Source organism: Pogoniulus pusillus, chromosome 32, assembly GCF_015220805.1.
Source record: "Pogoniulus pusillus isolate bPogPus1 chromosome 32, bPogPus1.pri, whole genome shotgun sequence".
NCBI lineage: Eukaryota > Metazoa > Chordata > Aves > Piciformes > Lybiidae > Pogoniulus > Pogoniulus pusillus.
The window spans coordinates 1,389,601-1,403,814 of record NC_087295.1 but is presented as its reverse complement, the minus strand read 5'-3'; the positions used below and the strand labels follow the sequence as shown (position 1 = coordinate 1,403,814).

The following is a 14,214-nucleotide window of genomic DNA, read 5'->3' as shown; positions in this document are numbered from 1 at the left end:
TTTAGCAGAGCCAGCGAGACAAAAAGGAGTTGTTCTGAGGACTCTCCAGTGTGCTGGCAGGTTTTCCAGGCTGTTTGCTGCCTGGTTTTGTACCTTGTTCTCCTGGGAGCTGAGTGGCAGAAGGGCAGAGCTTGCCTTCAGTTCTCTGCTGCTGAAATACCCAAATATAGGGGTAAGCTCTTAGCACAAGGGGTTTTTTCCCTATGCAATGCTGTGCTCCTCCATGTCTCCCTAATTTTTTCTCCTCCTAATTGTTCCACTCCTGGTTGTATAGGGAGAAGCTGAGGCAGAGGTAAGGTATGTCTCCACATAGCATGACCTTGCATGATGCTGAGCATTTCTAACCCCCAGCTTTACGCTGTCACCAGCTTTGAGGATAAGAACAAAATCCTGGCTACCCACTTTCCATGAGCAGAGGTTGGGAGATGGTCTGTGATCATCTCAAGTCCTGCCCTAAGCCCACAGACCTGCACCTTTCTCCCAAGGGGAAAATGAACAAAAGCAAGCTCTCACACACCCACTGGATGAACAAAAGGAAGCCCTCATACTACCACTGTGTCCCCCATGTCCGTGCTCACAGAAAAACCCTTCAAAAGCAGTAAACTCGCTCGTTTCAACAAAACTTGGCACAATTAAAAGTTCCAGGAATAGTTTTGCTGCTGGAACTCAGTAGAAGTCAGCACTGCTGCCATTTGGTCAGCTTCCCACTTCCAAGCAGAAAGAGCCTTTGAATTGTGTCTGAGTAACATCTGTGTCACATCTGGCAATTGCCATCAGCATGAGAGAAGAAAGAGCAGATGAAAGTGAAGCTACAGTGGAGCAGCAGCAGGGCAGCTTGCTGTGGGTCTGCCTCATGCAAGCAGTGGGAGACCAGCACGGCGTTGCCTCTGGGCTCCCACCACACCAAACTGGAGCTCTGCTGCAGATGTATCAGATCTAAACCCAGCATGTCCTCAGCAGACAAGGTGCTCCTAACTCTTTAAACCCTGAAGTAACATCTTCCTTGAGATTAGCAGCTGCCTGCCCCCTCCAAGGCAAACGCAAGTGGCTTTCACCTGTGCAAGCAGTGCCGGAGATCTCCACCAGCCCTGGTGCCTCGGCAGGGTCTCCTTAGGGACAAAACTGGACTAAAGTTCCAGTGAGCGTGGAGCACAGCTGTGCACCCCCATGCTCGAGAGCTACAGCCCCAAAAGGAAATCAAGCAAGAGCGAGGACAGATGCTGAAGGCACTCACCTGTTTGCACCAAAGCTGCTCCTTGGGTAGCCGCTGCGCCAAGCAGAAGCAGGGCAGCTGCGGGGGGCTTGTGCCTTTTATACCCGAGGGAAGTGAGTTTGAAGCAGGAGGGGGAGTCAAGAGGTGGGCCAGGAGGACGTCAGCAGTGCTGGTGAGTACAATTTGAATTTTCAGAAGGAGGGGTAGAGAACTGTGGCTCTGCTAGCCAGCCATTGATCAGGGATCTGTGAGGTCTCTTCCAACCTTGGTGATACTGTGATACTGTCTATAAGGGCAGCAAGCAGCAGCTGAGGGTGCTGCCAGGGAGGACTGCAGCAGGGTCCTGCGATGCCACCTGCCTGAGAACCCTCAGGCCAGGACAGCAAAGGGGAGGGGGCAGCTGCCACTTCCCTATGGATGGGGGCACAAGGGCAGGCCGGAGCAGCACTGGCTGCCATGCTCTGTGCTGCCTGCCTGAGGTGCTTTGCAGTGGGGAAACACTGCTGGCTGGGGATGCGGTGTGGGGTGACAGGAGAGGAGCACTGGGAAGCTCCCACAAGCAGCAGGCTGGAGCAGCCAGGCCACATGCCCCTTCCCACTCCTTGTTCCCACCTCTGCTTTTTGCTTGGGACCTTCCTCACCAGCAGCTGCTGTCCCGTGAAGCCCTAATGCAGAGTTGGGCAGAGGTCATCGTCAGGCCAGAGTGCAGCGCAGGAGCTCAGCTGGGACTCGGTGCACAGGCAGGTGCTGCGCAGCGCTGCGGCAGCGCAGGTTCCATCTGCAGGAGGCTCCTAGCTGGAGCACTGCTGTGTGAAGCAGTACTCCATCTCTGCAGCAGGCATCTCTCCTGGGCCGTTATTTTTAACTCTGGCACCTGTCCAGCATGGCACCACAGCCTCGCTGCTGCAGATCTCCCTGCTGCAGTAGCTCAAACCGTGTTCACCGCCAAGGGCTGCGGAGGAGCAGCAGCTGAACCTCAGGGGCTTTGCTCCTCCAGCTGCATGCTGGGGAGAGGCTGAACTGTGAGGTGTTCCAGGGCTATACAGGTTCACTCAGAGTTCTGCAGCCACAGAGCTGTGCTCCTCCTGCTGATGCTGACTGGCTGAGGAAGCACTTTCTAAAGCTGTGCTCAGGCGAGAGGCTCCAAGGCATAGCCTGGTCAGCAGCTGAGGCTGGATAGGAAATGCTGCAATCCCACTAGGGTGAAGTGGAAGCTCAAAAGCAAATCTTGTCTAGTTCTTCTATAGAGATGCTTTTGGGTGGGAAAACTTCCAAACCAGATGACACTGTCTGACTGCAGCCACCTCTCAAAGTCAAGAAGCTGGGCTTTTCACCTAGGGGATCTTCTGCAAGGAAGCATCACTTCAATTTTTCCTGGCCCTGCCATTACTCCCTACCCAGACATCAAGGAGATGACTCCACCACCAGTCACTAACTAAGGATTTAAATAGGTTCCTCGTTTATGACTAATACTTTGGTCTGTGGGCACAAGTGGTAAAGAAGCCTGAGAAATCCTCTTCCATTCTCTAATTTCCACCCAGTAATGGCTAAAAGAAGTCTTTCTCATCCAAGTTTTTCAAGAGTTTACTCCAACTGCCAGATGACTGCAAACCATAAAGAGCACTTCAAGTCCCTGATAGCACAAAAGGTCTTTCTGCAGCTCACACGATCGATAAAGTATCTGCAGGCTTTCTCCAGCAGCCTCCTTTTAGCATCTTCCCTTTGAACCTTGCGAGTGCTCCCTGCCCACAGATCAATCCACATCCAGCTTCCGCTGGGCTCACTTTGCATGCAGATAGAGGGGAGCTTCTCAGTAAGTAAAAACTCTTCATGCTTTTGCACCTCAGATCCTTGCCCTGCACTGCTCCTCACGTGGGTCTGGAGCAGACCCTTCCTGCATTTCTGGTGGGCCACTGCCAGAGCCAGCGCTTTGTTCTCTCCATGGCATTGGGACCCTGTCTTGTTCTGCTGGTTTGCTAAGTGACTCTATCAGCTCAATACAGAAGTAAAAGCCTTTCCCAGCCCCTTTACACTGCTAGTCTGGCTGGTGCTGCAATGTGAGCCTTCCAGGGATTGACACCTGGATGGAAGCTACCAGGCAAAACAGAAGTGTGCGACACCTCGGTGTTAGCGCAGTCTGCTTGGCGGTGAACGCTGCCTGCAAACTAACCCAGAAAGCATTACTGGGAGAGTTAGCATCTAACATGCTCTGATCTGATCAGCTGCCTTCATGCTGGCCTGGGCTCCATCCCATGCAGTACACTGGTTTTGATGGTGGCCACCACTGAACATCTAGGGAAGAGTCTAAAAGCAGAGCAGCATATTTGGACATTCCCCATGGGACTGTTCTCCCAGGACCCTGACCTTTGTGGTCCAGAGGCATCCCAAGCCAGATGTTTCTTTGTGGTAGGTAGTCCTTAGTGGACTCCTTTTCTTTCACAGTGGCTTCTTGAAACCCTGCACCAAATCACGTGCCAGGGACATCACAGCTCTCATGCTGCTGGAGGAATGACCATGGCCATGCCCCTGTGAAAGACACAAAACTTGCCAGTGCCAAGGAGGTGCTTTTTCATTCTTCCTTTCAGTCGTTCTGCCTTCATGGAAGGCTACTATGAAATGCTGTAAGCAATGGAGACTTGAAAACTATCTGACAGTCTAAAATAGCCTCATCAGGCATTTCTCTTACCAAAGTAATATTCATAGAATCCTAGAACCAAGCAGGTTGGAAGAGAGCTCCAAGCTCAGCCAGCCCAACCTAGCACCCAGCCCTGCCCAAGCAACCACACCATGGCACTAAGTGCCCCAGCCAGGCTTGGCTTCAACACCTCCAGCCACAGCAACTCCACCTCCTCCCTGGGCAGCCAATTCCAATACCAATCACTCTCTCTGGCAACAACTTCCTCCTAACATCCAGCCTAGACCTCCCCTGGCACAGCTTGAGGCTCTGTCCCCTTGTTCTGTTGCTGGGTGCCTGGCAGCAGAGCCCAACCCCACCTGGCTACAGCCTCCCTGCAGGTAGCTGCAGGCAGCAATGAGCTTTGCCCTAAGCCTCCTCTGCTGCAGGCTGCACCCCCCCAGCTCCCTCAGCCTCTCCTCACAGGGCTGTGTTCCAGGCCCCTCCCCAGCCTTGCTGCCCTTCTCTCAACACCTTCCAGCACCTCAACATCTCTCTTGAATTCAGGAGCCCAGAACTGGACACAGCACTCAAGGGGTGGCCTGAGCAGTGCTGAGTACAGGGGCAGAAGAACCTCCCTTGTCCTGCTGGCCACACTATCACTCTGTCCTTCTTGGCTGTAAGTTATCATTTCTTTCCACCACTATGCACCTGTATGGGTAGTACTCAGATGCTACACAGAAATCATTCCTGACCTCTCAGGGTCTCCTCAGGCAGATGTGATTTTAGTTTATTTTGTTACCCCACTCAGAGCAGGGCTAATGCTTTGGCTGAGGAAAGCAAGTGAGGTCATGCAACACAGGAGAGGGAAAGCTTCCTTTTTGCTTTGGAGAAACAGGACCATCTAGTGGCTAGCACAGAAATCAGGGAGTCACAGCATGGCTTCGGCTGGGAGCTCAAGAGATCATCTTCCACCTCCCCACCATGGGCAGGGACACTTCTCAACTGAACTCAGCTCCTCAAGGCCTCATCCAACCTGGCCTTCCACATCCCCAGGGAGGAGGCAGCCACAGCCTCGCTGGGCAGCCTGTTCCAGAATCTCACCACCTGGGAGTGGTTCTCACACTGAAGAACTGCTTCCTCAGCTCCAGTCTAACCCTGCTCTGCCTCAGCTTCAAACCATACCCCCCTTGCCCTGTCTCTAGACACTGATGAAAAGTTCCTCTTTTCCTGTAGGATCCCTTCAGGCACTGGCAGGCAGCTCTAAGGTCCCCAGGGACTCTTCTCCAGGCTGCACCCCCCCAGCTCTCTCAGCCTGTCCTCACAGCAGAGGTGCTCCAGCCCTTGGATCATCGTTGTGACCCTCCTCTGGACCTGTTCCATCAGGTCCATGTCCTTCCTGAGCAGCTGGGCAGCTGGAGCACAGGCTACACCCAGGACATCAGCCAGTCTGCCAGGCCCTTCTGCAGCACGTTGGGGAAGCTTTCACCACAGCCAGAGCTCAGACGGAAAATTACAGGTCAGGCTTGCAATAGTTAGAGCCATCCTTGAGACTGTTCTGCTGCTGGTACAGATGGAAGGAGGCTTTCTTCTGGTATAGTTCCTCCCTGCCCGAAAGCCACCAGCCAGCTCTCTACAGAGCTCCCAAACACAGCTGCATTTGTAAGTAGAGTCACAGAGCAGAAACAGTTCAAGAGAAAAAAGGAAAAGGGCAAGAAAAAAGGATAGAAATAATTTTCATAGAATCACAGAACCAATCAGGTTGGAGGAGAGCTCCAAGCTCAGCCAGCCCAACCTAGCACCCAGCCCTGGCCAATCAACCAGACCATGGCACTAAGTGCCCCAGCCAGGCTTGGCTTCAACACCTCCAGCCATGGCCCCTCCACCACCTCCCTGGGCAGCCCATTCCAATGCCAATCACTCTCTCTGACAACAACTTCCTCCTCACATCCAGCGTGAGGACTTCTCAAAGGCAAACCCTTCCTGCTGCAGCCCAAGCACCACTTCCCAAAGGGTTAGCAGTTGGTCAGGGGGCAGCTGTGGAATGGAGTCCTGCAGCTGGGTCGTGGTGGTAGCACCCGAGGCATGGGGGATGCCAGAGCTCTGCCGCGCTGCCCACCTAACATGGAGGGGGAGGACAGAAAGCTGCACACGACAGGGGACTCGAAGACACGGACCTGTTGGAGAGGGTCCAGAGGATGCCACAAATAATGACCTGAGGGCTGGAACACTTCTGCTGCTAGGACAGCACTTGGCGTCGTTCAGCCCGGAGAGGCGAGGGCTGCAGGGACACCCTGCTGCAGGCTTCCAGGGCTTAAAGGGGGACCTGCCAGAAAGCTGGGGACAGGCTTTGTCCTGCTGCAACAGGACAAGGGGCGAGGGCTTTAAATTAAGGAGAGAGATTCAGACAAGCCAGAACGACATCTTTTACAGGGAAGGGGGCGAATCGCTGTCCCACGCTGCCAAAGACGCGGGTCGATGTCCCATCCCTGGCAACACCGCAGGTCGGTTAGCTGGGGCTCAGCAGCATTTTGTCCAGCTGAGTAAGCCTGCGGAGGAGCTTTTCCAACACACAATGTCTGCGTGGGGAAGGGGAAAGCGAGCTCGGAAACACGGAGGGCGACCAGAAGCATGCGAGCACAGAGGGACCTCCACGGGGCGCCCCCTGTGCCGTCACCGAGGGCGCCCGGGCGGGCGGCTCTCAGCTGAAGAAGGCAGGCGAGAACGCAGCACTCGAACCCGGAGCGGTGACCCTGCCCCGCTGCCCCGCTGCTCCGCTCCCCCGGCGGCGGGGCGCGGCGGCCGCTGTCCGGTAGCGGCAGCGGCAGCGTGGGGCGGGCCGCCGGGGGTGCGGCGGGGGAGGGCAGCTGCTCCCCACCGCCTTATATTCGGTCGCGCATTCTCCCCCCGTGACTCCGTTCTCCCTGCCCCGCTCAGGTTCGCCTCCCTCCCCTTCCGCTACCCCTCCCCTCGCTTCGTCCCCTCCCTCCCCGGTCCCTCCCTCCCTCCTCCCCGCCCCCGCCGGCACTGCGGAGCAGGAGACGTGACCCGAGCGGAGCCAGCCGCGGCCTTTTCCAGCGCTGCTGCAGCCTCTCGCCGCAGAGTCGCATGTCATCTATCCAGAACCTCCAATCCTTCGGTAAGCCGGTCTGTGTGGCAGGGAGCCCCGCGCCCACCCCCTCGGCAGACGCCCCCAGGGGCCGCGGCTGCCCGCGGCACCCCCTTGCCGTGCCGCTGCCCTGCTGCCCGCCGCGGCGCCCTGCTTTCCCGAGCCTGGGGGCGGCCTGCGCCTCGGTACCCGCACCCTGCGGGGTGACATTGAAGCCGGTGCCGAGCGGCTGTTGCCGTCGCTTTACTCGGTAAAGGCAGCTCGGAGCGCGTCCTTGTCCTCCACCGAGGACGTGCCCGGGGCGTGCTGCAGGGAGACATCGCGGCGGGGACTCAGCATGGTAGGAGATGCTGCCATGCACTGTTCTCTGACACAGCACCTTGAAGGTCTTTTCCAAGCTTAACGATTCCGTGATGGATCTGACAGGTCCTGAAGGTCTGCGAGTGCCCCAGCCCGGGCCTTTCTGTCAACTCCGTGGTCCCAAGGCTGTCATCTCTGTGGGCAGAGGGAGCTTAGGGTTCATATCCCCTGCTAAGGAAAGGAATCGCCGCCTCACTTCTGACTGCCCGTTAATTTGCTGCCTCATCCTTACCCCTTCTGTCTGCCCTGCCAAGGATGCTGTTTGCACAGGCTGAGCTGTACAGAGGCTAGGTTGTTCCTCTTGTATTGGCAGGGAAGCTGACTGCGTGGGGCCATGGTTCTCAGCCTTCTTTATCTGTAGGCAGCAGGAGTGAGCAGGTAACAGTCTCCGTGATGGTGGTGTTAGGCTTTTGCTTTCAGGATCGTCTCTAATCTCCTGCACGTACAAAGCCACATGAGAAAGTTGTGTTAATCACGGTCTGGGGAGCTGACTGTGCTTAGGAAGGTGCTGCCCTGAAGGTGTGTTTGAAATGATCTAATGTTAACCCCTGCAGTGCTGGCTTGGCTCCATCCTAGAATCCGAATCTGCGGGTCTGAGTAGCCCTTTTCTTTCACATTTTCTCTGTCTGGAACCTGCTGTAAGCGTTTACCCCACAAGCTGTGTGGCACTGTGAAACACAGCACGTTCTGACAGGCACCAGTCAAGTCTCCCAGTGCTGCACGGGCTTTTGCCTGTGGTGCTTGCACTGCTTTCAGTGCCCTTGTTTCTACAGGGGTCAGTCGGCAGCTGGGCTGTGCCTGTGCCTATTTCTTCTTCTGAGGCATATGTGGATGGCAAGACTTGATTGGTGTTCCCAGGTGTGAGTTCTGGGTGGAAGCTTGGGAGATCGTAGCTTGCGTGGCTGTTGAACTGACACTGATTGAAGATGGAGCTCTCTGATATGATTCTGATTAGTATCAAAACCTTATTTGTGATTTGTCTTTAAAAAACAACAACAACTGTCAAAGCTTCAAGATTTAATTGGAGCTGCTGATTAGGAAACTTGCAGGGCTCTAAAATATCTTGGTAAAGTGAGTGCTAAATGTGTTTTTGTGGAGAACAATAAGGAGTATAACCTGGAAATGCTTCTTCCTAAATGCCTTCCTGTTTCACCCGTGCTAGATGGATTGAAGCTTGGAAGCATTTGAGAGCTGACCTTTCTGCAGCCAGCCTAAATGAGTTGTGTTCCTGCTGACTGTCAGCCTCTGACTTCTGCTGGTGTCTGTGGCCCTGTTTTGTTTGCATTAATAGCCGAGATACTACATCCCTGCCTTCAGTTGTTGGTAGTTGTCAGGGCAGAAGACTTCTGTTGCAGAGATGTATAGGAGTGTGGCTCCAGGAGCTTTTGTGTTTGTCCATAGCGATCTTTCTCCACACTGATTTTTGTCTGTCTATGCTGGCAGCTGGTAAGAGTGGATCTGGTGTTGTCCATATTTCACTTCACATGCGTGTGGCTGTCTAAAGCTATTGTCTCAGAACCATGGTTTCCAGGTTCTGAGCATGAGGATTTCTAGTTTGGAAGAAATAGTGAAGTAAATTGAGAGAGTGGCTGAAAACTGTTCAGGCCAGGGAAGGCACTGAGCAAAGTGGATGGGTGATGGCTGAGGGCACTGTCCTTAGCAGGCCAGGGAGACTGCATACAGCCACAGGGAGAACAAACAAACCAGTAGCAGTGCATTTTTAAACAGAGAAAAGAGCAAGGTCGTCCCCTGACCAAAGCTGGTTGTGAGCTGTGAGTTTGGAGCTTGGATGTTTTCCTTTGTGGGAGTTACAGGAAGCTTTTTCCTCCTACAGACCCCTTTGCTGATGCAACAAAGGGCGACGACTTACTCCCGGCGGGGACTGAGGATTACATCCACATAAGGATCCAGCAACGAAACGGAAGGAAGACACTAACAACTGTTCAAGGGATTGCAGATGATTATGACAAGAAGAAGCTTGTGAAAGCTTTCAAAAAGGTGAAGCTGCTGATCTGATAAAACAGATATTCTGTCAACCAGTACTGTGGCTTTTAATGCCAAGCAACAGAATGTTTGTTTGACTTTGTTCTTGCCAGTGCACTTCAGCTTGATACTCAGGCTGATCTTTTTCCCAGTCTTTCTCAAAACTCCTATCAGTGTCTAGTTTTGCTGAGAAGTTAAAGGTCTCTTCTCTATAAAGAAGAAAATAAAGTTTATTTTGAGTGTTTCATTAAAAATTGCAGAGGTACCTGGTTGTAGTGATGCAGAGCCAAATCAGTTTAAAGTAGAGTTGGGGTTGCATTCCTGCTGCTGTCAGAGCTGGGTTGCTGTTGAAAACAGAGGTCCCACATTTGCCAGATGGAAAGTATTTGTTTTTCAGTAGTGTGGAGTAAGAAAGGCTGTATCTGTGACTTTGGTTTCCATTCTTGTGAGTGTGGGCCAGTTCCTTCTGCACACTAGCTTATCCTGCCTGAATTCAACAGCAGCATCTTAGTTTCTGGCCATTTGCTCTCAAAACCAGTATAAAGTAGATCTTTGCCTTGTTTGGTAGCAGGCTTCACTGACCAGTGTCTGAGACAGCTGTGCTGTAGAGCCATGCTAAGCAAACCACTGAAGTGCTGCAGATGTCTTACAGTGTGAGTCTTCCTCTCTAGAAATTCGCTTGCAATGGTACTGTGATCGAACACCCTGAGTACGGCGAAGTCATCCAGCTTCAAGGGGACCAGAGGAAGAACATTTGCCAATTCCTCTTGGAGGTGAGAGACTACAGATAAATGTCTAAAGCTCGCTGGAAGCAGTGGAGTGACAGGTGGCAGTGATGTTCATCAACCATCCACTCCACTTCCTTTGTGTTTCCAGCCAGAACATAAAATGACACTTGCAGAGGAGAATAAACCTGGGCTGAGAGTCACGGCACTTACCTGCTGCACCATCCCACTTGTTTGCTGGCAGTGCAGCTGAGTCCCTCACTCCTAAAACCAACTGTTTGGAGCAAACCATCAATCTGAGTCTTAAAAACACTGAAAGAAAGCTTGCTGATGCAAATCATGATGCAGAGATGTTAGACAATGCTTGCTGATGCAAATCATGATGCAGAGATGTTAGACTGTCAGAGAGCAAGTGCCAGGACAAGTCAAATGTGTGACAGTAGTTTACTTCTTGTGTCATCAGTTGTTCTGCCTGGCCCAGAAACATTCTCTTAACTAAGAAAGTGCTTTGAGTTTATGCTGGATGTCTGAGACTGGTAAGTGTAACACCCTGAGCACCTTAGCTTTACTGAAGTGTGTTGCTTTTCTCCCTCAGATTGGCATTGTGAAGGAAGAACAACTGAAAGTTCATGGCTTCTGAAATACCTGCATGCTGGTGAAGGCCTCTGCAGCTTCTGCTCATACCTAGCCTGCCTCTTCTGTGAAAAATGAATCTTTGCAGTAAATGGACTTCCCTCTTACCACAACGTCCAAAATGTGCTTTGGGTGGGCATGAGTCTGTGGAACAGGTGGTGTGTAGGCTAGAAACACATAAGAAAACTTCAGTGAGGTGGTAATGAAGACATCTGTGAACTTTAACACATTTCCAATGGAAATGTTTTAGTGATGATTGTTCAGTGCTCTCCACCTGGCCGAAATGTGTGGGTTCTATTAAAGTAGTCTGTGTTGTTGCTTAAAAATAAAAGTTTCTTCATCTGTTTTCCTGGGCTCTCTGAAATGCTTCAGCTGAAGTTTTAAGCTAGCACAGCAGTCTACAGTGTTGTGTGGCAAGGTTAGCTCAGTGCTGATGGAAGAAATGGGAAGAGTCCATAAAGTGAACTGTTAGCTAATTAATCAGTAGATTAGCTTCATGTGATCTTGTCCTGTATCCATGAGGCTAGAGCTTTAAAGTCTTCTGTGTGGGTGTACCTTAGCAGCATGCTAAGAGATGTTTGCTGAGTGACTGACTGGATTTGCTCTCAGATTCACTGCAAAGTGACTACAAATTGTTAGTGCTTAGTGTAGTAGGTCTTGAAGAAGCTGAATTCCTTACAGATGCTCTTACTGAGAACACCCCAAACGTCCAGGTTTTACAAAGTGCTCCCAAGATGTCTGAAGGAAGTGCATGGAATTTTCTATCTGTCACAGACAGAAGGTGCAGGACATTGAGTTAGATTCTGCCACGACTGCTTCTGATGCTGGCAAGCTGAGTGCTTTTGTTAGCTGGTAGTGTTTGTGTGCAGAGGACAGGCTTTACACTTGGATTTTTTTTCCCTGCTATGAAAGATTTTGCTGTGATGAACAGTTAATGTGGAGGGGTTGTCGTGGAGTGTGAGTGTTGCAACAGAAAGCTGCTTTAGTCTGCTTTGCTGGCAGGCAGTTCATTCAGTGTTACCCCAAGATCTAACAGGTTTGTCCTCCCATGCTTTTCATCTTGTTTCAGTTAGCTGTAGGACGTTGGTGTCCTGCTAAGTTTTAAGCCATATCTCTTTAACCAGTGAAATGAGTGCATTTTGTGACACCTGTAGGTCTTACCTTTCTTGGGCGACAGGCATGGAGATGTTCTCTGCGGTCAGTCAGGCGCTGGGAAGCCATCACAACAGTGGGCAGCGTTGCCTTCTTGCAATGCCATGTGTGCTCTGCAAAGGAAGACAGAGACATGTGAGTACTGCTCCTGTTTGTTCATTAGACAAAAAATACTGACTAGCTACAGAAATGTCAGCATGCAAAGCTCGGCTACTGAACACCACCTCTTGCTGTCCTTCAGCTCCTGCTCAGACTTGCTTTTCTAAATACAAATGTTCCCTTTTCACTCATCTGAAACTTTCTTCTAACTATTGCTAGACTTCTGACTTCAGATATGACTCTGTGTGGCACTAGCAGCAGTCAGGGGACCATTACAGAGCATTCATATGACCATTTTTTTTCTCTTGTTTGGTCTAGACATTTCCACCTGTTAAGAATCCAGTGTCCAGTCCTCAGCCGCCACAAATTCTGCCTGATGTTGCAGATCTTAACTGTTCCAGAGGAAGGCTGCTGCAGAAGATTGTTGACTCTCCCAGTGTAATGTGCTCAAGGGGAGGGAGCACCTGCTGCAAAGCATGAGATACCAGCAGGCAGAAAGGAGCTGCAAGTCTATCACATGGGCAGAATAAAAGCATTGTGCTGCAAATTTGCCTTCTGGTTCAGAGATGCTAAAACAAAGCATGAATCCTTTGGGAGTACCCAGCGCTATTTGCATTGTATCAAGTGCCACAAAAACTGACATTCAAAGCTTGCCCTCTTGCCTAAGAGGGGGGAAAAGGCAGTGCCTTCTCCTTTTTCACTGGCACTGGGCATTTCTGGTAGGTTTTTAGCTGGAGAGTGTTTGTTACTCAGAGATTAGCAGGTCTCGTGTCACTGAGTCACCATTTCGTGTTCATGCCATTAACTTCTACTACCTCAGCTTGAGTCATTTCTCCACAGTCCCTCTGCTTGGGATAAATATGAACCCCCTTTGTTTCCTTCCTCGTTTTCAAGTCCTTCCTCATAGAAGGAGCCTTCCTGGCTTTGTATGCTCAGTGGAGGTAGGTTTGTATCTGGAGCTATCTGTGTTTTGTCCCTTGAAGGGCAAAATGGGTAGGGACTAAGAAGTAACACATCTGAAGTTTAAACAGACGAGGACTGTTGTGGCAACAATGTAGTGTTTCTAGAAGGGAGGCAGAAAGCTTTGTCCTTGGGAAGGACTTTAAACTAAAACAATGTCTCCGAGATTGCCACTATGAGCCCAAGCCTCTTTGCAGGGAAGGCTTCAACAATTTCAGGTTTTATCATCTCGTACTGGAAGTTCTGACAAAGCCCAGGCCTACTATAGGCTGGATGTCAGGAGGAAGTTGTTGTTAGAGTGATTGGCATTGGAATGGGCTGCCCAGGGAGGTGGTGGAGGCACCGTGGCTGGAGGTGTTGAAGCCAAGCCTGGCTGGGGCACTTAGTGCCATGGTCTGGTTGCTTGGCCAGGGCTGGGTGCTAGGTTGGGCTGGCTGAGCTTGGAGGTCCCTTCCAGCCTGCTTGATTCTATGACCTGCAATCCACCTCTGTGTTTCAAAAACAGTGAGGAGCAGGAAAGACTCTGGGAAAGAGCTGTTTTAAATTGCTGTCATTGGGAAACCTATTTTCACAGTGAAGGCAGCTTTCAGTCCTTCCATCTGTTCCAAACAGGTTAAGACACAGTAGAGGATACAGCCCATAGTTGTAGAGGCACTAAAAGGCAACAAACACTTCTAAAACCCACTAGCAGGGCTAGAGAGTGAGCAAGCTCAGACTCCATGCAGTGAAACCATCACTTGCTGAAAGGGAGTAGCAGTTCTCATAGAAGAGATGCAGCAGCTGAAGTCTGTCAGCTGCCTGCTTCCTCCTGTGAGAATGCTCAGGGCCTTGGCCTTTGCCTGCATGCTGCCACATCTGGCCACGTGTGGCAGAGGTGGCCTGAAGAGCACAGCTGTGGCAGGTGAGCAGGCATCTCCAGAGAGCTGAGTGTGCATGCTGCTTAGCTCCAGCAGCTTGCCTCAGCCTGCTGCACTACAGGAAGAGCATTTTGCACTGGAACACTGTCCTGGGGGAGAGAGGAGGGACCCACACAGGAACACCCCCAGAGAAGAGTTTGCTTCAGGAGTCTCTTCTCATCCACTTAGATTCTCCTGGACTGCAACACCTCCAGAGCAACATTGCTCTTTCTGGTTCTGCTTGGCAGGCCTAATTCAACTTTGTTCAGACCTTGGGGTTCTAAGCTCATCTAAAGCCATTATAAACTTTACATTGTGAAGAGTTGTTGAAGCTTAAGCCATAGGGATTTGAAATAGTAATTAGGCAAGGCTCTGTGTTGTGTCCTGTGCTGCTGTCCTGCTTGTAACCAGCACGTAGCTACCCTGAAGATGTCTTTGTATTTACAGACTTGCCAGTAAGTACATCTGCC

The 14,214-nt window shown here is 51.5% G+C and overlaps 2 protein-coding genes across 8 annotated transcripts in view; one reads left to right on the top strand and one right to left on the bottom strand.

Moving 5' to 3' along the window:
• LOC135189407 (prolactin-releasing peptide-like) overlaps positions 1 to 14,214 on the bottom strand; it is a 79,719-nt gene that overhangs the window by 3,963 nt on the left and 61,542 nt on the right. For 5 of the 7 annotated variants that reach the window (XM_064169746.1, XM_064169745.1, XM_064169744.1 and 2 more), the window contains one exon: positions 11,799 to 11,902. In XM_064169746.1, coding sequence (XP_064025816.1) covers positions 11,799 to 11,858 — 60 coding nt within the window. In that variant the 5' untranslated portion in view covers positions 11,859 to 11,902. Of the gene's footprint in view, positions 1 to 1,234; positions 1,307 to 1,825; positions 1,871 to 11,798; positions 11,903 to 14,214 lie in introns of those variants that run through there. The other 2 variants (XM_064169749.1, XM_064169750.1) reach the window with 2 other exon arrangements.
• EIF1B (eukaryotic translation initiation factor 1B) lies at positions 6,815 to 10,983 on the top strand. Its single transcript, XM_064169751.1, has 4 exons — positions 6,815 to 6,966; positions 9,131 to 9,294; positions 9,951 to 10,052; positions 10,600 to 10,983. The coding sequence occupies exons 1-4, from the start codon at positions 6,936 to 6,938 to the stop codon at positions 10,642 to 10,644; spliced, it is 342 nt and encodes a 113-aa protein (XP_064025821.1). The 5' UTR covers positions 6,815 to 6,935; the 3' UTR covers positions 10,645 to 10,983.

Coding starts and splice junctions, on each gene's coding strand:
- EIF1B (XM_064169751.1), top strand. CDS start 6,936: ATGTCATCTATCCAGAACCTCCAATCCTTCG. Junction 9,295..9,950: donor TTGTGAAAGCTTTCAAAAAG/GTGAAGCTGCTG, acceptor CTTCCTCTCTAG/AAATTCGCTTGCAATGGTAC. Junction 10,053..10,599: donor TTTGCCAATTCCTCTTGGAG/GTGAGAGACTAC, acceptor TTTCTCCCTCAG/ATTGGCATTGTGAAGGAAGA.